Source organism: Heterocephalus glaber, unplaced genomic scaffold (assembly GCF_053883595.1).
Source record: "Heterocephalus glaber isolate CG9 unplaced genomic scaffold, H.glaber_assembly_v1.0 deba00001429, whole genome shotgun sequence".
NCBI lineage: Eukaryota > Metazoa > Chordata > Mammalia > Rodentia > Bathyergidae > Heterocephalus > Heterocephalus glaber.
In genome coordinates, this window is record NW_028258294.1 from 30,510,658 (window position 1) to 30,535,329 (window position 24,672).

General features: G+C 35.8%; 1 protein-coding gene and 1 pseudogene across 2 annotated transcripts in view; one reads left to right on the forward strand and one right to left on the reverse strand.

Annotated features, from left to right (window-relative positions):
* The window catches only part of Nxpe1 (neurexophilin and PC-esterase domain family member 1), a 50,050-nt gene that overhangs the window by 14,108 nt on the left and 11,270 nt on the right, over positions 1–24,672 (reverse strand). The window contains exons 2-4 of the mRNA XM_087212407.1: positions 5,214–5,322; positions 2,785–3,518; positions 597–658 (exon numbers count right to left, since the gene is read on the reverse strand). Of these exons, the coding sequence (XP_087068533.1) occupies positions 597–658; positions 2,785–3,518; positions 5,214–5,312 (895 nt within the window). The 5' untranslated portion in view covers positions 5,313–5,322. The remainder of the gene's footprint in view (positions 1–596; positions 659–2,784; positions 3,519–5,213; positions 5,323–24,672) is intronic.
* Positions 5,358–16,723, forward strand: LOC101718380 (ubiquitin-conjugating enzyme E2 N pseudogene; annotated as a pseudogene). The gene is made up of 3 exons (XR_002386756.2): positions 5,358–5,546; positions 8,670–8,881; positions 10,719–16,723. The product of XR_002386756.2 is annotated as a ubiquitin-conjugating enzyme E2 N pseudogene (transcript).

Below are 24,672 nucleotides of genomic sequence, written 5' to 3' on the forward strand. Positions count from 1 at the left end.
GCTTCATATCTACTAGATCTTCATTAAACATTTTGTGACTAAATGAATATTGGGACTAATCATTATGAGTTGCCAAGTTTACCAGTGTTATTGATGAAATAAAATAGGCTTTGTAGAAAGTTATTTTAAAGTTAAGTTAGTACGTTTCATATGGAACACTGCTTTCTGCTTGTTATTAAAGCATTTAATAAGATGAGAACACCATGTAAAATTAATAAGTACATCTATAGCAGAGGTTCTGCCAACAGAGAGTTAGGAAACCAAAACCACAGTGTTCCTACTCTGAAACTGTGGTTATCTATTAAAGACATTTGCATAGAGACTCAAATTCTAGAAGTTGAAATCCTAGGTTTAAGTAGAATTTAGGATAGTAATACTTTCTTCTCTTGGGTAAATCAAGATGAAATCTGTTATAAACAGAGTTTGAAGTATTTTTAAAGTTGATTTCTCTTTGAAGTCCAGCATGATTGACATCATAAACACCAGCAAAGGATTATGCTGCAGGAAGCTGCAATTAATATGGGTTAACACTTATAAACTTTGCCATGAGTCAGACATGTGCTAAGCAGCATCTACCACAGATAGAGCAGACTTACTGTTACATTGGAAAACTTCAATATGTTTCAAGTCTTTCATTATTTCAACTCCCACTTTGGACCTTCAAAAGATAAGACAAATTAGCCTGTCATTTGTCCACATAAATCAGGCAATAAAAATCACTAGATTGTAAATAAAGGATAGTTTTTAATTTTCTAGAAATGAAACTTATTTTTATTTATTGAATATTATAAATAAATTAGGGTTTTGGAAAACTTTCTATCCTACTAAGAGTACCTGAAGTTCAGGGCAGCTCTACTTAACTGCCACATGCAATCAGTATGTCCTATCATTTTACATTCAAAATATTTATCAAATCTGCAAGTTCACTATCTGTATCCATGTCACTTCAAGTTCATATACTGTTTTTAAAAATTACTATGTTCCTCCTATTGGCCAGCCTGTCTCAGTTTGATTCTACGTAAATTCTTCAACACAACTGCCAGAGCACCCTTTCCAATTGCAAATCTAACTGCATTATTGTTTAAACTCCTGTGTTGTCTCCCCATCACTTACTTTCAGAATCCAGCTTCTTAACATGCACATAAAGCTCTTATTGCAGGGCTCCTGTTTCCCTCTTTAGCCATGTTCCCTGCAGTGTTCACTTTCAGTTTTTCTTACATACCTGCTGTCTGAGGATTGTAAATTTGCTGAAGGAAGGTAGTACATTTGTCTTGCCTAGTGCCATATCCTTAATATCTATCCAACTTGCTGACAGAAAGTAGTGGTCATGCATGAATAAATGTATGCTGCATTTCTTTCCTCCAGTTGATGAAAGACTACCTGTCTCTTCCTGCTTCAGAGCTCTTACCTCTTCATCCACTTTGATTCATTCTGTTTCAAACTTGTGTTCGTGTGTGTGTAAGTAGAGACAGGCAGGAAGGACTAAGAGAACAGGGGATCATGTACCAGCTACAGCATATGCAATTACCCTATTCTCTAATATAGATGTCTCTTCAGGTCCAATCCCATGAAGGCAATATTTTTATCCTTACTGAGATTTGGGTGTGAGGATGGCTAGTGAGTAGGAAGAGGTTTGGTGAGTTGTACCATCTGAGATAAAAGGGAAGAAACAGAAACCCAACTGTGGTGTTTACTTATTTAGAAGTAAGAGACTATAGATCAGACACCCAAATTTGAAGATTCTAAAATGCATATTTTCCCATGATTTTGAAAGCTTAAAGGAAAAATCTCTAAGCTTGATTTTGAAAGCTGCTAAGAAAGTGATTGCTGGGACCCTAGCATTCCACTATGTCCTCAAGCTTAGGGAAAATAAATCCCCATGGGGACTAGGGGTAGACTTTCATAGAACGCAGAGGAAAAAGAAAGTAAATTGAGGTTTATGGAAAGTTAGCAAATGAACAAAAGACTCTGGAACTGATAAATGTCTCAGGGCTTAGCTCATAGTTCTGGGGTTTGTATTGATTAGTTACCTTTTGCAAAACCTCAAAGTCCTCTGATGGTTCATTCATGCAGGCACCCATGTTTGTTCAACCAAAAGCTTCCAAGAACTGTTAGGTCACACTTTGGGTGCAATGAAGAATGCCTCTACCTTGAGTAGTATATATGGAGGCATATCTTATCATGAGATCAACTAGAGATGTCCTGTAGGAGTTGGCTTTTAAAAAGTTGCTTAGGCTGAAGTGTAGAAGGTGGACAGTGAAGAAGCTGGCGCAGTAGTTTAGGTGAGGTCATTGTGGCTTGAACTTGGATAGTAGCACTAGATACAGAAAGAAATGATTGAAAGCAAAAGATACTTAACATGCAGAATCTATGGGATATAGTATGGGAGGTGATGGAACTCCACGTCTCATACACTTCCCAAGGAATCTTTTTGATGCAACATTTATGAGCACACAGAAACTTTCCATAGAACATATATTTCAAAACCTATGTCTGTAGTAAAATACATGACTGAATGGCATAGTGCTGTTGCCATAGAAAAGTATAGGCCATATCATATATATTCCATTTCTACCTGTGCATCCCCTTTTTCTTGAACATTTCAGTGAAAATGCAAACTGTAAAGTGAGTCAAGAACAGGACACCCCATGAAGACACCACCTGTTTGCCCAGAATCTTGAATAGAGAGGCATCTGAGAGGGTCATGCTCAATGTTGACATGGCCAATGTACTTCTTCTGTCTGGGGGTAGGGTGCCTTGCATGGTATTGAAAAATATACTCACATATGGAAAAGGCTTTTTTCCTTGGCAGTAAGATAGGATGTTTTTTGGTTCCTCGTAGACACATGGGTTAGGGCCTCACAGGGCATGTGTTGAGGCTTTACACAGTAGAAGACTTCATGTTCTCCACCGAACAGGTATTTGCATAGTTCAGCACTTGAGTGTAGGGTCAGACTACATTCAGAAAGGACTTGGGAAGTGCCATTAACAAATTTACCTTTGAAAATAATTATATCATGGACATCTTTCCTTGCCCTCCAGAGAGCTGATGCCCCTTCACTGGGATGGATGAGCAGGACAGACAGGGAGACCTGGCCCTCCCAGAACAGAGTGAAGCTGACAAGGTAGGTGCCATTGTTGAAGTCTGTCACCTTTCCTGATGCACCAGCCTTAAGGGATGGGGAGGACATCCTGGCCCTCAGGAAGTCCCCACCATATTCCTTCCTGCGTCCTAGGTGGTCCCTCACCTCCAGAAGGATGTCCAGCCGGTCCCCCCTGCAGTATGTAACTTGAGGGTTAAGGATGGTGGTTATGCTGTGGGCTGCACTAGTGGTGGTATTCACATGGGTGAAAGATCTGAGTGGGATCTGCTGGTCCAGTTTCTCCATAATCTCCCTGATTCTCAGCTCAGCCTCTGTTAGTGACTTTATCAGACTCATTGATGATGTGGGGCATGAAGACTTTGTGGAGGTGTTCCAATTTTGGAGGGAGATGGGTAAGTTTAGAGTCAACCAAAGCTGAAACGACAAGTAGGTGACATACTATGAAATCAACGTGTTCACAGTCATTTTTACTTATAATTAGTTTGAATGCTTATTTACATACTATCATCAATTTTGAATAAAATGTACACATTTATGTTTTTACTCCAGTAGTTTAGAGAATGCTTGAACAGTTATAGATAAATATAATCAATCTAAAAAACACCTTAGAGAATACATATGAGTAATAGAATGATGCTGGTATATTTGCTTTTCCCTTATCTGTACACCTCACATCCAATAACCAATTTCTATTCTGACTCTGCATCTCTTTTACTTATGTCTAATAATCTTTCCATTTCCACATATCATAGGACAAGCCACCATCATTTATCCCCTTAGATTGTGGTAGTCACTTTAAAGGTAAAGATGGTCTTCAGACTTCACAAGGATAGTCCTGCTCTTCCCATTTACTTTTCTCCACTGTGGCTAAGCCAGACCTTCAAAATAAATCTATATCTTAATAGATTAAAGGAAACATTGCATGATTTTTCACTGTTTTCACCTTCTCTGACTGGAGATTATAGTTGTCAAAAATATTTTATATATTTCAAATTTTTTATTATTAAAATTCAGCAAATAGAAAACCTTAAACATTTTCAAAGTCAGGAAGAAGACAAGAAGGCTAGCTGCCATCAACTGAACAGATTAGAAGTCTTGAACAATAAAATTAAAGAAATACACAAAATAATGAGGTATGAGAATTACAAACTATGTTTATTTTTCTTCTTTTCTGTATTTTTCGGTAGATCTTGTGATTGTCTACAAAGAAAATCAGAGTTAGGAAATGATACTCTTAAGTGAAATAAATAGGACACACATGTGTAAATACCGAATAGTTTCTCTGGTGTGAGAAACTGAAAATGTAAATAAGGACCAAAAGGTATAATAGATAATGTGAAATAGGAAGAAAAGGGGCAAAGGGGAAGGGGAGGTGGGAGGGGTAGGGGAAAGGAAAGAAGGGAATGGAATTAATATGAGAAAATGAAAAAATGGAAACAAAGTCTTTGTAAATAGGGATGGGTGGAGGGGTTGAAGGGAGAGCAGGGGAATGGGGAAAATATTAGAACTGAGAGATTATGTAAAGGTACAAATTTTCAATGATGAATGTCATTATATTGTATACCTAAAATGTACCAATAAAATTAATAATAAAGGAGATCCAGCTAGGGGCTGAATACAAGATAAACTTATAAAATCAATAATATGTACTGACACTACTAATAATTACTAGAAAATGCAATAGGAGATAAGCTCTGATCTTGATGAAGGCACATGGTAAGAAAATCATGCTATCAGATAACAAAAAATAATTTGTTTAGAAATCATAGAAAAATGAAAAGACAGTGTCAAACTAGATTTGTCTGATCAAGGAATATGTACACGTGGATAAGTGAAAAGTACTTATTTAATGACACAGAAGATGTTGGCCTTGACAAGAGCCATGAAGGGTTACATAGGAGGTAGACTTCTAATTAGTAGATGGATTGTGGGTAAATGGGAAATGAGGAAATGGAAACAGTGTTCACAGCCCTTCTGAAACAAGGTAGAGAAGGGGAAAGAGCAGAGTTGGAGTAGGAGAAGAAGGGGCAGAATTGAGTAATGATTTCTGACTTGATATAGGTCAAACAGATGAAGGCTTCAAATCAAACTGGAGAAAACTATTCCTACCTTTGTGGAATTTTGAGAAATTGCAAAAATTATCCAGGTAACTATTAAAAAAGATGCCAAGATCAGCAGTGCTTTTTGAAGCTTCGTATTTGAGAACATGATGAGTGCCCTACAAAAGAAAACAAGCAAAGAAATAATGTGAGAAGTGAGTCCCTCTGTACTCATTGTTTCATTCTGAACCTGTAATATGTCTCTGAGACTTTTTTCCTCCTGAATTACTCTACACAAAAGGAAAGAAGGGATTCAGCAGTGTTACTGCACGAGAAAGGGGAAAGAGAGGAAAAGATGGTGAGAGAGAGAGAGAGACTGGGAGAAGCAGAGTCCTGAAGAAAGGTAAGATTGATCCTGTGTTTTAAAAAGCTTACTTTACTCCTCTGTTCCTTGTCAAATCCTCAGTGAAGTCTAGATTGTGTGGAAATTTAAAATGGAGGGGCAGTTTAAAGCTGGTTAACTTTTGGAAAGTCCCAGATGATATTGTTTTCACCAATATGCAGTATATAATTGCAATTCATACTAAATTACCCTTGTCAAACCATGATTTCCAATTACTAAAGCATGGTGTAGGAGAGGTATTGCGTTTTGGGTCCACATTGGTATTGGATGAAATCCATGGATTCAGGCAAAAGAACAAGGGAGCAACTCCAATCTGTCACTCAGTAAATTGCCATTGTTTACTTACTTTCTGATCAATAAAAATTTGATCACTAAAGAATTAGAATAAATGGTTTTTAGCTGGTGTTCATGAAAAGAGTGAGTAATTAAACTGTGCCGTTAATGAAAGGAAATCCTATCTAACAAAGAACATTTCTTTGCAGAGCTGTATCATATACTTTGGGCCCTCTGCTGGAAAAGTAGAATCAAGTCTGAAATAATGCCTTTTTAATTGTATCCTCTAGTATTACAGATGTAGGACAGTACTGTATCATACCTCTGTGAATATAAAATATCTTGTACCTGTTCTATGATACGTAGTAGTGACTATGCTTTATCAGAGCTGTTTTTAATGATGTTACTGTAAATGTTTTCTTTCTAGATGATGATTAAGAAGCTAATAAAAGAAATGGTGCCAGGTACCACAACAGTAACAGAAAAAATAAAAGAATTAGAATAATATCTGAGGATTGTTTTCTTGATGCCTAGTGCAGTGACTGACAAACAGTATTTTAAAAAACAGAATGCTGCTTTTCAGATCAATGTCAAATTCTATCACTGAAATTTTGTATTATTTCAGAATGTACAAATACTAGTATATTCAAAAGGACAAAATATCAGAGGCAAAACTAACCCAGGTGTTCTGATTTTTGAATTAATTTTATAATGTGTAAGTATAATGTCTGATCTGATTCATTTTTCCTTCTCTGGAAAACATCATATATAGATGTTTCAGTAACCACACACACACACACACAAACCAAGCGTGATTACCATTGTGCCTTTATGAATCTTAGATTCTCAACTTCCTTATAATAAATTTTTAAGCTTATCTGCTTATTCACTTATTTTGTAAAAAATGAATACTCACCCAAAATATGTCTGGTTTCATATAATATTCTGGAGATAAAGAAAATCAAAATGAATGAAATAGACATTTATGAGGATTAGAATATGGTAGTAGAAACACCATTTTCTTGGTGTTTCTCTGAATCATCAGCTGCACCCTTCAGCCTGAAATTCTCATCATTCCTTTCCTTACTACCATGACATCCTCTGATCCCCACCAAGCTCACTGGTAAATCCTAAAGTTCTTATTCATGGTTTGAGTCTGCGCTTGAGATCTACCTGTTCTTTCCTCAATCATTTTAATTAATGTATTCCTCTGTGTTCCTGTAGTCTAATGCATAATACTTTTGTTATAACAGATGCTACAGTTTGTTATATTGCCTTAGGTTTCTGCTTCTTCATTAGATAGGTGAACTTCTAGAGAAGATACCATCATCCAAGAGGACAATAATTTCAGGCTGGAACCACTTACTTTATATACTGATATGTGTTCCACAAGATCTGGGTCCTGACAATTAACTAATTCTCTTATTATATCCCTGATCTAACATTTGGACTGATATATTATAAACTAGTGAGAGTTGGCTCCTTTGAGAGTGGCCAAAGTATTTCTTTGTAAGAAGGAATTTTATTATTGGCAGGGTCTTGAAAATTTATTAACTCTCAGTAGTATAATAATTTTGAATCTGTTTTCTACTTGGAAAATTTAATCAAGATCACCTTTGTCTAAACAAAATATAACTGCAGTTCATAATTTTTCTTGGAGCCTTATGGCAGATAATACCTTTTTTCCTAAATCAGTGTCTGACCCAGATTCTGCTATTGAGCTTGAACTCTGCCTATCCAAATGTCTGCAGGGTGTCTCTACTTGGAAATCTTCATAGGCAGAGATGTGCTTGACCTGGCTTATATTGGCTAATGAGAGCCTATTATGCACATCTCTTCTTAGTGGAAATAGGGCATCATGGACATATGTGCATCGTGGAAATCAGCAAAGGATGCAAACAGGTCATTTTCTTGAAGAGCAGATTTATCAATACACTCCTGCTAATAGGTTCTTAAAGTCAACCTATTCAATTAGAATATTTTTTTCTTCAGAGTTCTCTACTTTTTTCTTTTCAACCAGGTATCACCAGTCAGAATCCTGGTCACTGTCTCTGACATGTTTGTCTGCCATGATCATATCCTGTTACCTTCAGACATGATTGGTGAAGTGCAGAGATTGCTACTGTTGTCCCTTCCTCCACTAGAAATAAGTAGCAGGTGGGGGTGTCCAGTTATACTACTTTTCCTGGACTCCATGGTGGTTGGCCTTGGCCACAGTACTTCATTATTTGAAATGGAGTATAAACAGATGCAACATGTGCTGCATTTCCTCCAGACTTGCTTTCTTCTTCCTAGCTGCTGCAAACTAAATATGGGAGCAACCTCATGTTGACCACAGACATGATGACCAAATCCTAGAACAGGAGATTTTTAAAACTTCTTCATTAAATAGGCCCTTTATTACCTTTATTACAGGTTTCATCTGATGAAACCTTTGAACCTCTTCTCCAAATAATGTTTTCAAATGTATAAAACAACATATACAGATGATAACAAAAATCAGTCTTGCTGAGGCATAGTAATCAACATTTCAAATAACCCAGTTTGTCATGTAGTTATATAGCAATTCTTTATTACCAAATGAAATAACAAAATTTAGCAATATTTACAATAATTCTAGAGCATTGATAGATATGAATGGTATTTTGAGAATCTTTAATAACTGTGTTGTGATGTAAAAATATCTGTGATTTCAAATTGTTGACTCAGACACAGGTATCGGTAGAACTATTATGATTTATTGTTACTATTCATGGTTGATGAGATTGCTAAACTGCTCTTAAAGGCTAGTGAAAATAAAAATGTATTTTTCCCCATTCATATTCAGAGATGTCCTCATTCTGTCCGTAGGCTTATTTGGGGTACATCAGTCCAAAGTCATGGCTAGAGGCAGAGGATGGTAGAGCTTCCAAGATTCCTGGCTTCCTAGATGATCTCAAGAGGCCAAAACTAACTGGACTTATGTGTAAGAGAAATGCACACCGATCTTGTTCTTTGTTTGAATCATCACACTTGGAGTATTTCTCCCTCTCACAGTCATTTTTCCTGTTTATAACCACATAGTAAGTATCTCTTTAATTTGTGGACCTTTTTCTGTCATCACTATTGCTGCCTGGTACATGTATTTCCAATGTATTGCTTACAAATTTCTTTAGTTTAGAAATGCTTTATTATGGCATAATTTACATGCAATAAAAATGTATGGATTTTAATTATAGTTTTACGAGTGTTGATAAATGCATACACCTGTGTAGGCACAACAGTCAACCTAAAATATTATGCCTCTTGTGCTTCTGGTCCCAGATAATCACAGGTCTGTTTCAGGACACTGTAGATTAATTTGGTTTTCTAAGGGATTCATATAAATGGAATTATATGGAATGCATTCTTTGTTTCTGGCTTCTTTGATTCATTGTGATGGTTTTGAGGATTCATCTGTGTCATTGCCTTTATCAGTGTTCTGTTTCTTTTCATTATTGAATACAATTACATTTTGTAGATGTACCAAATATTTTTTCTATTTATAATTTTATTAACATTTTAGTGCTTCAAGTTTGGAGCTATTGTGAATAGAGTTGTTAGTAAGTACCTATACATATTATAGTTCTCTACATAGAAAAAGATTTTCATTTCATTTGGGTAAATACTCAAGAGTGGAATGACTGGTCAGTAGATGTTTAACTTTTGATACACAAAATCCTTTTGGACTTTATTACTCTTAGTCTCCAGATGCATTTGGAGAGAATTGTTCTGGTAACAACATTGGCCTTCCAATTCATGTATATAGTTTAAATCTGTTTGAACTTGTAAAGACTTGGCTTTATTTAATGGGTGGGTCTTGAGAAGTGCAGGCTTTGTACCCACACTCTCTACTTTATTGACACTTTAACTAGAAACTCTCTCTGTACAGTGGGTAACTCATGAGCTTACCTACTCAGTTATGTCAGGCTTCCTCATTTTTTGTGAGGTTCTGTAAAGTGTTCTTGTGCACATGTAGCTCAGGGGTCAATAAGAATTCAACCAGATTCTGGGGCTTTTTTTTTTTTCCTGAGGTTTTCTTTTTTCTGGGATTTCCTTGCTCTTTTATCAGCCACTCTGACTTCTTTGAACTCTATCATATGAAACCTCCAGTTCACAAGTCTGCAGTTTTGTGCTTGAATTTCAGTTGCCCTGCACAGTGGACAATGAGGCTAGTTGTCCAGGAAAAGCTCTGAAAGTGTAGCTCTGACCACTGTGATCCTCTTCTTTTGAGGCTCCAGCACCTTCCAATGTCTGCCAGAGTTTGACCTTTCTCTTTGAAAAAAATATAATAAATATATATATTTAATAAATATACATATATATTTAATACTGTTATCTGGAAAATGTTAGTCTCATATAAACAATTGTGAAATTTTTTGCAATTTTATCACTTATCATTCATATGTCTATGTAATTTATTTGGTTTTGTCCTACCTGTTGTCTGTTACATTTTCTCCCTTTTTGTTCTTTTGTATTAATCAAACAATTTTAAATTATTCTATCCCATCACTTAGCTTGTAAGTCATACAGTCTTGCTTAGTAATTTCTACTGTGTTTTACAAACTTAAATATGCATCTTTGACCTAATATTTGTCTAATACAAATTTATACTTTGAATTTATGGAAAATAAAAGACTACAAAACTACTCCAACTATTTTTAAGTTCCTCATGTTTTCTGTTGTTGTTAGTATTGTCAGATATTTTAATTCTGGAACAATGTTAGTAGTAGTATTAACATAATTACTCTATTTATATAATCATTATTCATTTAAATGGTACACTTTCCCCTTTTTTCATTCTTACTTCCATTTCTGTACTGTCATTTGGAGCATTTTTATTCTGCTTGATAAATTATCTTCAATATACTGTAATTATAGGACTCGACCAGAGGCCGAAGACGGGATCTGACAAGATGGCCGGGCTGCCCCACAGGATCATCAAGGAAACTCAGCGTTTGCTGGCAGAACCAGTTCCTGGCATTAAAGCGGAACCAGATGAGAGCAACGTCCGTTATTTTCATGTGGTCATTGCTGGCCCCCAGGATTCCCCCTTTGAGGGAGGGACTTTTAAACTTGAACTGTTTCTTCTAGAAGAATACCCAATGGAAGCACCTAAAAAACGTTGCATGACCAAAATTTATCATCCTAATGTAGACAAGTTGGGAAGAATATGTTTAGATATTTTGAAAGATAAATGGTCCCCAGCACTGCAGATCCGCACAATTCTGCTCTCGATCCAGGCTTTGTTAAGTGCTCCTAATCCAGACGACCCATTAGCAAACGATGTAGCGGAGCAGTGGAAGATCAATGAAGCCCAAGCCATAGAAACAGCTAGAGCATGGACTAGGCTATGTGCCATGAATAATACTCAAGTCAATCCAGTCATCAAGTTTGTGTCACTTCTCCTGTTCTGCCAAGACTTCTTCCTTTTTTGTTTGCATTTAATGGCCACGGTCTTAAGAAACATTACAGAATAAAAGCCCAGACATTTTCAGTCCTTTGGTGATTAAATGCACATCAGAAAATCTATGTCTTGTCCTGATTCACTGTTGTAAAGCATGAGCAGAGGCTAAAAGTATCATTGCGATTGTCGTGAAACATTTAAAAGCAGTGGCCCTCTGCTTTTATTCATTTCCCCCCTCATGGTTTAAGTATAAAGCACTGGGAATGAAGGTAGTTGTCAGGGTTAGCTGCAGGGGTATGGGTATTCTTTATTTTATTTTTTGAGGGGAAAAGCAGTTTCAAAATTTTATGGACTCCTTTTCCCTCCTTATATGGTGATCTAATTGCATTGGTTAAAAAGCAGCTAACCAATTCTCTGGAATATGCTCTCTAGCCAAGTTTAACTTTATTTAGACGATATAGATGGACAAGCTGATTGTTTGAACCAAAATGGGAATATTAACAAACATCACAGCCCTCACTAATAACATTGTGACTTTGCTGTCAAGTGTAGATTCCCCCTTTCAAAAAAAGCTTGTGACCATTTTGTATGGCTTGTCTGGAAACATCTGTAAATCTTATGTTTTAGTAAAATATTTTTTGTTATTCTAAAAAAATATATACTGTAATTATAGATCTGCTAGTTAAAGTCCAAAAATCACATATTTTCCTCTGGTTTTACTTTAATTTCTGAAAGATTGCTAAGTACAACTCAATTTTGCTGAACACAGCTCAGATGTTTCTTGTTTGTTTGTTTGTTTGGTAGGGGAGTGCACCAGTACATTGTACCTGTTCTTTATCTTCATTTCCCTAATTACTCTTTGCTCCTTTCTTTTTCTCTGGGGTGTGTCTCAAGCTCAGTGGTCCTGTTAGCTCTTTGAGGTTTCAAACAGATTAAAAATAAAATTATCCAGGGCCGGGGATTTAGCTCAGTGGTTCTGGCGCCTGCCTCGTAAGTGGAAGGACCGGAGTTCGATCCCCAGTACCAAAAAAAATAAAATAAATAAAATAAAATTATTCAGCTTTTCTAGTGTTCCTAAAAGGAAGTTACAAATTAATCTGCTATTTTTGCCAGCATAAATTATATATACTTACAAATATATGCTACACACAGTGTGTATATATTATACATATTGTGCCTTCTATTAGATCGAGGAAGTTTTCAGCAAACAATTTGCTAAGTGTTTTTCTCATCAAAGAAAGTTGAAAAATTGTCCAAGTCTTTTTATGATTCATTGAGATAGTTATCTGTGTATCTGTGTGTGTGTAGTATATTTGTTATAGATAGTATTTTAATTGAATTATCCAAATTATTGTGGCTGATATAGAAATACAAGTGCTGTATTTTAGTAATGGTTTTAAATCAATGCGCACCTAGAACAAAGATGATGAGAAGTGGCCTTTTGGGGCTTGTCTGGTTCCCAATGTTAGTTTCAACATTTTACCATGTTTGATTGAATATATGGTATCTAATTATATATTTACGTGAATATATGATATTTGCTTTTAAAATTTGAATATATTTGCTTGATATAATGCCTTCTGTTTAGATTCTAAAAATCAGTGCTTTTCTCATTAATAGAAATTAAATTACTGTCAAAAGCTTTTCCTGGTTCATTCAGATAGTCAAATGATTTTTAAAAACTTACATCTTTAATATATCTTTTACTTAATATGTTTTCTAAAGCCAAACCATCCCACGAGCAGTTGTTTCTTTGTTTTTGGTACTGGGGATCGAACTTGGGACCTTGCGGTTGTGAGGCAGGCGCTGGAACCACTGAGCTAAATCCCCCGTCCTACAAGCAGTTTTAACTAACTCTATTGCATTGTTGGTTTGAAAGCAGTATTGCAATGTTTTATTGTTTGTTTTGCTTTAAATTACGCCCACATAGGCTCTAATTCCAAGCAATCCAACTTTAGGACATCAAAGAGGATTTATCAGTCAGATCCATAAAGACTCACATACAAAATTTTATTTCAGTTGATTGTTTATCTGTGTGTATAGTTTTAGGGAATTAGATTTTAATATGTATTATGAAATGGTTAAAAAACATAATGGATGCATACTAGGAGACACTCTGCAAGAGTTGAAAGCAACTTAAGGTTCACATAGAATGTTAAGTGTTCTTTAAAAAGTGCTAAGAAAGTAATGATTAATCTTCATCATATTCTTACTATAAATTAAAAATATAAAACATAGTATAAAGATATACACATATTTAAAGCCACAGATAAAAAAGATCTTCTTGGTTTTCTGACTTCATATACATCTGGCTGCCCACCTTAGGCAGCTTGCCTCTGTGCCATTCCACACTCATTAGTCCCCAAGTCAGGACCCATCTCTCTAGGAAGCTTTCCAGTATAATTCCAGACCACATTGATGTTTTCCATATTTTGAATTCCTGCTATATTTATACACTTTCCCATCAGACAATGACACATATGAAACGAGACAAGGAAATCTCATTAGCTCCAAAGGGATATATATATATATATATTCTTTTTTTCTAAAGAGATATTTTTCATATCATTCAACCTCTCTCCAAGCATGGTACATGTTAACCGATTGACTGTCTCCATGCTTGCTTCCTGTGGAACACTGGCCAGTTTTGCTAGTTGGTTCTCAGGAAAATGTTTTATCTTCATACCATGTCATACTCAGAACAAGCCTGTTTATGTTAGGAAGGGAGGCTGTCACTGTCATTGCTTTTAACTTCCATACTGTTCTTTTGATCTTTCCCCCCCTTGTTCTTTCTCCTACTTGAGGGAAAACCTTGGCAGAGACATGGTCTTTCTAGTTTCTTTTGATTTCCTCCCTCTCTCACTGACCACAGGCACAATTAGTGAAAGAGAATGGCAGATTCTCCATAGTTTTTCGTACCTGTTTATAATGACCTCCACTCCTGGGTAGTAGGAAAAGTACTTGTGATTCTTAACTGGCTCTTGTAAAAATTACTATTTCCTTTTTCTGGACACTTTTATATTCTTCAGTCTGTATTAGTCAGTTGGTTTATTATCTTGGGGCATGGAAGTAATAAAAGTTTCACAGTTGTGAGAGGAAAGTTTCAGTTGGATAGTTGGGTAGGAGGGAGAAGATCTGGTGTTTTCCAATAATGAAATCCTCCAAGAAAGAAATTAGGAAAACAATATGATTCATAATAGCTTCAAGAAAATTCAATATTTAGTAATTAGTGTAACAAAGGCAGTGAAAAACCTGTATAATGAAAATTATTCTACTCTGAAAAAGGAGATCAAAGAGGGCATCAGAAAATGGAAAGATATCCCCTGTTCTTGGATAGGCAGAACCAATATAGTCAAAATAGCTATACTTCCAAAACTGATACATTTAATGTAATTCCAATCAAAGTACCAATAGTAATACTCACAAGTCTAGAAAAAAATCCTAAAATTCATATGGAACCAAAAAAGACCCAGAATAGCAGAAGCAAACCTGGACAGCAGGAACACAGCAGGAGGCATCACAATTCTATAAAATGGTTGAAAAATGTAGTGGATGTGTACTGAGAGATACTCCCCCAAACTGGAAGCAACTTAAGGGTCACATACAATGTCAAATGTTCTTTAAAAAGTGCTAAGTGAAGAAAGTAATGATTAATCTTTATCACAATATTCTATAAATTAAAAAAATATAAAATATAGTATAAAGATATACACATATTTAGACCCACAAATAAGTATTTTCCTGGTTTTCTACCTTATGACACATATGACTGCCCACTTTAGGCATATTTTAAGTTATGTTACAAAGCTGCAGTGATGAAAACATTATGGTAGGGGGACAAAGACATGTGGATTAATGGAACATGTGGATCAATGGAGCAGAAACAGCCCCAGGGAATTCAGCCATCTGATCTTTGACAAAGGGGCCAAAAATGCCTTGAAGGAAGGGTAGACTCTTTAACAAGTAGTACAGGGAAAACTGGCCAGATATATGCATAAGATTGAGTCTAAACCTGTATCTCTCACCATCTACTAAAATAAATGCATCAAAGATCTAAGTATTAAAACAAGCTATATACTGGAAGATAAAATAGGTAAAACTCTTGACAACATAGGCATAGGCAAGAACTGTTTTGAACAGAGCCAGAGCCCCAATTGCACCAGAAATAACATCAAGAATCAACAAATGGGATCATATCAATTTGAAAAGCTTCTATGTAACAAAGGAGACAACAGAGTGAAGAGACAACCTATAGAATGGGAAAAATTTTTTGCCAGGTACTCCTTGGCCAGAGGAATAATATCTAGAATATATAAAGAACTAAAAAAATATTAGACCCATAAAATAAAAGACCCAATAAAAAATGTGCAGCTGAACTGAATAGAAACTTCTCAGCAGAAGTACAAATGGACAATAAATATATGAAAAAATGTTCAACATCTCTGGTCATTAGAGTAATGCAAATTAAAACAACAGTGAGATTCCCTCTCCAGAAAGAATGGCTATCATCAAGAAATATCGGAGGGATGATCAATCCTTCTCCTACCACTTCCTTCTGTAGTATTTGTGGAAACGTAAACTAGTACAACCACTTTGGAAATCAGTATAGAGATTCCTCAAAAAGCTAATACTAGAAATTCCATTAGACCCAATATTCCCCATCTAGGAATCTTCTTGAAAGTGTTAAAAGACATCATATTATAGTGATACACGCATACCCATGTTTATAGCAGTGCTATTCATAATAGCTAAATATTGGAAGTAGCTTATATGTTCATCAAAAAATGATTGAATAAAGAAAATGTGGTATTTGCTTGTGCTTTTGTAAATACACTCTGGAGTTGGAAATGTGAGTTTTCAGAGGAAGTAGATGCGCACCTCAGTAAGGGTGGCTAGTCCAACCCAACATATCTTCTGGTCACTCTCCAGACAGCAGCCACCTGCTCTGGAGCAGGGTAAGCTCAGGGGATGCCTTGAGGGTATATAAAAACCAAGAGGCATTAAAAGGGATGCTTTCTTGTCCTTTTATTGCTTTGCAGATGGGAAACTCAATGTCAATTTCCTTATTCTTTTGGAGTGTATTCTTAGACACTGTGGCTAACAAAACAACGAGAAGTCTGTATAGCTGGCTATTCCAGATAAACCAGCCTAGAGCCCATTTAAAAAACTGTCTTTTGCTTTCACAAGTATAAAAGGATTTTCTTTCCTCTTCTGATTCTTGCTATAGGAGATCTCTGTTAACTGATGACCTATAAGAAAAGTTTTGACTAGTCTATTTGTAGTTAGAAGCCTAAAAATTGTAAAAGGGTTATTATAGTTCAACTTGGCTGGATACATCTCAGAATGCACTCTGATTTAAATGTAATCATCTTGTGTATGTTGTCCATCTTTCTGTTTAATGTGAGTTAATAACTGATTAAAGGATGTGCAGCTTCTTCATTTAAAAGGAAAAAAAAATTATATATATTTTTTACCTCAACCATTTCTTGTTCTTTTTTGGGGTCTTTTTGAGACTTCCATGGAAAACCATTTGTATAGGTTTTGAGGGTAGCCAGACTTATTTAAAACACTAACAGATGAGGACTTATAGTCTCAAGGCTTACATAGGACTTACAAATAAAAGCCTTAAAATTTGACAGTATAAAAGTTATATATGATTGGGTTGCCATATATGTTTCTGTGTGTTAAATTTTCAGTTGTATGTTCTATTTTAGTTGGTATATAGATAAATAGACATGATATAGCCCAAATACCTTTGTTCACAAAGTTAACAATGAGTTAAGAAGATAAAAATAAAGATTTTTAAAATTGGTAAATACTTTCATCCAGCTTGTTAGTTAATTAAGATGATATAAAAAATTGGCTTTACAAATGCAATGTCTATTGTTGTTTGTCTACAATAAGAAGAGGTTTTTTTCCTTAAAGTTAACATATATAGCTTAAAATGTTTTAATGTTGTGATTTGGTTCTCATGAGTCATCTAAAGCAATTGTTAAGGTATATTTAAATTTGTTATAATTAAAAGGCAAAGCTTTCTATGTCTAAAGCAATAAGGTTTTCTTAGAATATGGAAATGTTTTTGATAAAACTACATTTAAAAGCAAAAGATTCTGTATTTTACTAAAGTTTCTTTTCTTCTCATTAGTCTTTTGGTTACTAAAACATGAGCTTTTAGAGTTAAAAAGGATTTGAATATTAATGTGTAAAATATTTTCTATGATCAGTTCATGATTGATTTAATAAACAACTATTATCTTAGTTTATTATATACCATATTTTTGGACACATATGTATGTATACATCCAAAACCAAGCTATTCTGTGAGTCTAAACTTTAAAGTTAAACTTATAGAGTTAAGACTATGTAAGCTTGATGTATACAAAAGTAACTAATAGATGCTCTTTTGTACAATATGTTTAGACCTTAAACATATAAAATGATCAAAACTTGACATCTCATTAAATCTGCTCCTGACATTTAAACTTGATCTGCAAATTTAAATCTATTGGTTTTGATTAAACATTTTGTTATTGTATAAATGAGATACACTTGTATGTTGAGTAATAAGTGTATTTGCAGTCATTAACACTGTTTCCTAAACTTATCAAAGCTGTAGAGATGTCCTTAATTTTTTTCAGTATGGTTACACCTTATAAAATCTGTTAAGGGAATTTAAAATTTGTCCTAAGAGTAGAAACTAAATATATAAAGATTTCTATGTAGCTGTGATACCAATTATTGCTAACCTCATGGTATATTTGTGTTTCCCAAGTGTACAAGCCTTCAAATAAACAAACCTGAAAAAAAATCTTATCACACTGATGACTTCCAACTAAAGTTATTTGAGATGATAAGCTTTAAAGATTAAGCATCTGGATTTCCCTTGTATTCTTGCTATTTGTGCTGAAATGTGCATGCCAATCCAGTATGAGCCAGCCAGATGATGCCGATATGTTTTCAGATTTATGTTTATATGATTGTTAAATAATTGTGTTATAACGGAGGTAACTAAACACTATACAGTCTAGGCAATGTCACTCTAGAAATTAAAGGTTAGCCATTAATAATCTATAAATACATCTAGAACCTAACCATGAAAAGCCTCTTCCTCCAGCCTTGTGGGCCACCTTGAGGCAAAGGAGAGAGGTGTGAGCATGTCATGGTCAGAGATCCTACAGCAGAATGGTTTGTGAGATGTAGTATTGCCCAAGCGTCAAGGAGCAGAACCGTCCTCAGCGCAGAGGAAGTGAACCTTCCAGGCTGCCATACCACCACCCCCAGTGTCGAGGGGCAGAGCCACCTCCAGCGCAAAGGAGGTGAACCTTCTGGGCTGCTTTACCACTGCCCCCAGCACTGAGGAGGTGAACTGCTAGGGTGCCAGCAACACACATCCCCCCTTGGTGAAATGAGAAGGCACTTAAACAAGTCTCAAAACCAGACTCCCAGATCACTTAAAGTAACCCCAAAGGGAAAAGAGATGGAACAATCTGATACTCAACCACCTGGACTCCCTGAACTGACAACAAAAGAGGATCTGGAAAAAATGAAATCAGAAATAATTTCTCGGATAACAGCAGAGATTGTGTCCACAGTGCAAGAAATGATGAATAAATCTAGAGAGGACACAGATAAAAAAAAATAGAGGAGCTAAGGAACATGATGGAATCCCAACATAGAAAACAAATGGAATCCGTAAAACAGATGCAAACAGATTTCCAGGAGATTAAAAACTCCATTGAAAGTTTATGCAGCAGAATAAGCCAATGCGAGGACAGAATTTGAGATATACAAGATAAGATTGCAATTAGTGACTAGGAAAAAAAATTTCTTTAAAACAGTAAGGCACCACAAGAAATCAATCCAGCAGCTGCTACACAATTCAAAGAATAACATAAGACTGATCAGAGTCAATAAAGAAACAGGGGGGTGCTCCACTGCTGGTGGGAGTGTAGACTGGTGCAACCACTGTGGAAATCAGTATGGAGATACCTCAAAGAACTAGGACTGGAAGTCCCATTTGACCCCACTATTCCACTGCTGGGGATCTTCCCCAAAGAATTAAAAGAATCATACCACAGTGATATATGTGTGCCCATGTTCATAGCAGCACAGTTTGTGATAGCTAAAACTTGGAAACAGCCCAAAGGCCCATCAACTAGAGACTGGATAAAGAAAATGTGGTTTTCTTAAAAATGGAGTACTACTCAGCCATAAAAAAAAGAGAAATTAGAGACATTTATAGCTAAGTGGATGCACATTGAGGTGATACTCTTAAGTGAAATAAATAGGACACACATGTGTAAATACTGAATAGTTTCTCTGGTGTGAGAAACTGAAAGTGTAAATAAGGACTAAATGTATAATAGGTAATGTGAAATAGGAAGAAAAGGGGCAAAGGGGAAGGAAGTGGGAGGGCTAGGGGAAAGGATAGAAGGGAATGGGATTAATATGAGAAAATGGAAGAATAGGAACAAAATCTTTGTAAATAGGGAGGACTGGAGGAGTTGAAGGGAGGGCTGGGCAAGGGTGAAAAATAAGAACCAAGAGAGATTATGTAAAGGTGCAAATTTCCAATGATGAATGTCATTATATTGTATACCTAAAATGTACCAAAGATTAGAATGAATAGTTGATAATGCAAAATAGGAAGAAAAGGTCCAAAGGGATAGGGGTAGTGGAAGGGTCAGGGGAAAGGAAAGAAGGGAATGGAAAAATGATGAGAAATGGAAAAAATGGAAATAAAGTCTTTGTAAATAGGGAAGGGTGGAGGGCGTGAAGGGAGGGCTAGGAATGGGGAAAAAATAAGAACCAAGATGCATTATGTAAAGGTACAGTTCCCAATGAGAAATGTAATTGTGTTGTATACCTACAATGTACCAATAAAAGAATTTAATAAAGCGCAAAAAAAAAAAAAAAGAAAAAAAAAGAAAAAAAAGAAACAGGAGGGAGTGCAGATGACATAAAAAAAACTTTTCACAAAAGTGATGGCAGAAAATGTCCCAACTAGGGGGAAAAAACTTGACATACAAATCAGTGAGGCACATAGGACTCCACCTAGCCTTGATAAAAAATACCCTACACATAGGCATATAATAGTTAAGATTCCAGAAACCCAACAGAAGAACAAAGTTCTACAAGCAGTTAGAGAAAAGAAACAAGCCACATACAAAGGAAAGCCCATCAGAATCACAGCAGACTTCTCAACACAAACCATCAGGGCAAGAAGAGCTTGGAATGATGTATTAAAAACCCTAAAGGAAAACAGCCTCCAACCCAGATTGATGTACCCTGCAAAACTATGTTTCAAAACTGATGGGGAAATAAGATACTTTCATGACAAAGAGCACCTTAGGAATTTCATGAATACCAAATCAGTACTCCAAAAAATTTTAGACAATATCCTAGGAAAAGGCAAAGAGGATCACAACCCCAGGAAGCCCAACAGAATGAATCTGTCAGGCAAAACAAGAAATTAAATGCAAAGGGGAAGAATCCAACAGAAGGAAAAGTCATGACAATGATAAGTCATGATCATCAATGTTAATGGTCTCAACTCACCAATCAAAAGAAATAGACTGGAAGAATAGGTCAAGAAGCAAGATCCAACAATATGCTGCATACAAGAAACACACTTAATTCATAAAGAAACTCATAGACTGAAAGTTAAAGGTTGGAAAGCAATATTCCATGTGACAGAGCCTGGAAAAAAAGCAGGAGTAGCTATCCTCTTTGCAGAGCAAGTGGATTTCAAACCAATACTGATTAAGAGAGACAAGGAAGGACACTACATCCTTGTAAAGGGAACAATCCAAGGGGAAGAGATGACAATCATTAATATATATGCACCGAACACTAGTGTGCCCAACTATAAAAAACAAACACTAATGGACATGAAAAATCATATAAGCACTAATACAATAGTAGTGGGGGACCTTAATACCCCACTGCCACAAATAGATAGATGAACTAGACAAAAAATAATGAAATACTAGAACTCAATCAAACTCCTGAACAAATGAACTTAACAGATGTTTACAGAATGTTCCACCCCACAAAATAAGACAACATATTCTTTTCAGCTGCACATGGGTCATTCTCCAAAATAGACCACATACTCGCTCATAGCACATGTTTAAGTAAGTGCAAAGGAATTGAAGTTATCCCCTGTATATTATCGTATCATAGTGAGATGAAATTGGAGATCAATAGCAAAAGAAATTGCAAGAATTTCATAAACACATGGAAACTGCACAACACACTTCTGAATAACCAATGGGTCACAGAGGAATTTAAAGAAGAAATCAGACAGTTCCTTCAATTAAATGACAATGACAATACAACATATTGGAATCTATGGGACACAATGAAAGCAGTCTTATGAGGGAAATTCATAGCAGTGAATACTCATATTAGGAAAACAGAGTGAGCCCAATTAAACAACCTGATGCTGAACCTCAAGCTTCTAGAAAAAGAAGAGCAGGTCAAACCCAAAGCTCATACGAGGGAGGAAATTATAGAGATCAGAGGAGAAATCAATGCAATGGAGACTAAGAGAACGATACAAAAAATCCATGAAGCCAAGAGTTGGTTCTTTGAAAGAATCAACAAAATTGACAAACCCTTAGCTAAACTTGTCAGAAAAAGGAAAGAAATGGCCCAAATCCATGCAATTAGGAATGAAAAGGATGAAATTACAATGGACCCAGCATAAATCCAGAGGATCATTAATACCTACTTCCAGAACCTATATGACAATAAGATGGAAAACACAGAAGAAATGGACAGATTCCTATATCAGTATGATTCACCAAAGTTTAACAAAGAAAACCTAAAAATTCTAACAACCCAATATCAATCAATGAAATTGAAAACATAATTAAAAACTTACCAACTAAGAAAAGCCCAGGTCCTGATGGCTTCACTGCTGAATTCTATAAGACATTTAGAGAGGAACTACTTCCACTACTGTTTAAACTCTTCAATGAAGTTGAAAGGGAAGCAATACTCTCGAATTCATTCCTGGAAGCAAACATCACCTTGATCCTCAAAGCAGAGAAAGGCCCAACCGATAAAGAGAACTATAGGCCAATCTCACTAAGGAACATAGATGCAAAAATCCTTAATAAGATAATGGCAAACAGAATGCAGAAGATCATCAAGAAGATCATACACCCTGACCAAGAGGGATTCATCCCAGGAATGCAGGAATGTTTCAATATACGCAAATCAATCAATGTAATACACTACATCAATAGAGCCAAGGACAAAAACCATATGATCATCTCAATAGATGGAGAAAAAGCATTTGACAAAATCCAACATGTATTTATGTTAAAAACCCTACAAAAAATTGAAATAGACGGTCTCTACCTCAATCTGATCAAAGCCATCTATGAAAAAATATCATACTAAATATCATACTAATATCATACTAATATCACACTAATATCATACTAATATCATACCAATATCATACTAAATGGTCAAAAAACTGAAATCCTTCGCACTAAAATCAGGAAGAAGAAAAGGATGTCCATTATCACCACTCCTGTTCAATATAGTTTTGGAAACATTAGCCATGGCAATTAGAAAAGAGAAAGAAATAAAAGGAATAAAGATAGGAAGTGAAGAAGTCAAATTGTCATTATTTGCAGATGACATGATACTCTATATAGAAGACTCCAAGAACTCCACCAAAAGTCTTCTAGACTTAATAACCAAATTCAGTCAAGTAGCTGGTTACAAGGTCAACACACAAAAATCAATAGCTTTCCTGTACACAAACAACAGACTCACTGAGACAGAAATAGGGCAAACAATTCCTTTCACAATAGCACCCAAGAAACTGAAATACCTAAGAATCAACCTAAGGAAAGAAATCAAAGACCTCTTTTCTGAAAACTATAGCACTCTGAAAAGAGAGATTGAAGAGGATATCAGAAAATGCATAAGGAATCCTAGGCAACAGAGACATGGCAAGGGTATCACAACCCCCAATTTGAAAGTATACTACAAAGCTATTGTGATAAAAACAGCATGGTACTGGCAAAGAAACAGACCTGAGGACCAGTGGAACAGATTAGAAGAAGCAGAAACAACTGCAGACACATTTAGCCACCTCATTTTTGACAAAGGAATCAAACACCCTCACTGATGGAAAGATAGCCTCTTTAATAAGTGGTGCTGGAAAAATTGGGTTTCAATTTGCCAAAGATTAAAACTAGACCTATATCTCTCACCATGCACTAAACTAAAATTGAAATGGATAAAAAATTTAAATATTAAAACAGAAACACTGAACCACCTGGAACAGTGGTTAGGTAGAACTCTTGAAAATATTGGTGTAGGAAAAGATTTTATGAACACAACCTCAATTGGCCATGAACTAGCCCAAACAATAAATAAGTGGGATCTCTTCTTACTAAAAAGCTTCAGCACAGTGAGAGAAACCACCAACAGTGTGAAGAGACAACCCTCACTGTGGGAAAAATTTTCACCTTCTCTTCCTCAGACAAACGTCTACTATCTAGAATCTATAAAGAACTTAAAAAAACCAGACTCCCCAAATTTAAAAACCCAATCCAAAAATTGACATCAGAAATGAACAGACATTTCTCAGACTAAGAATTAGAAATAACAAATAAACGTATGAAAAAGTGTTCAACATCACTAGTCATTTGAGAGATGCAAGTGAAAACAACACTGAGATTCCACCTCATCCCAGAGAGAATGGCTGCTATCATGAAATCAACCAATAACAAATGCTGGTGGGGCTGTGGGGAAAGAGGAACACTGATCCAGTGCTGGTGGGAGTGTAGACTGGTGCAACCACTGTGGAAATCAGTATGGAGATGCCTCAAAGAACTAGGACTGGAAGTCCCATTTGACCCAGCTATTCCCCTGCTGGGGATCTTCCTCAAAGAATTAAAAGAATCATACCACAGTGATATATGTCCACCCATGTTCATAGCAGCACAGTTTGTAATAGCTAAAAGCTGGAAGCAGCCTAATTGCCCATCAACTGGAGACTGGATAAAGAAAATGTGGTTTTTCTCTGGAGTACTACTCAGTCATAAAGAATGAGAAATTAGAGACATTTATAGCTAAGTAGGTGCACATTGAGGTGATACTCTTAAGTGAAATAAATAGGACACACATGTGTAAATACAGAATAGTTTCTCTAGTGTAAAAAACTCAAAGAGTATATAAAGACTAAAAGGTAAAATAGATAATATGTGATAGGAAGAAAAGAGGAAGGCGAAATGGGGGGGTTAGGGGAAAAAAGAAGGGAATGGAATTACCATGAGAAAATGAAAAACTGGAAGCAAAGTCTTTGTAAATATGGATGGGTGGAGGGGTTGAAGGGAGGTCAGGGGATTGGGAAAAAAATGAGAATCAAGAGAGATTATGTAAAGGTGCACATTTCCA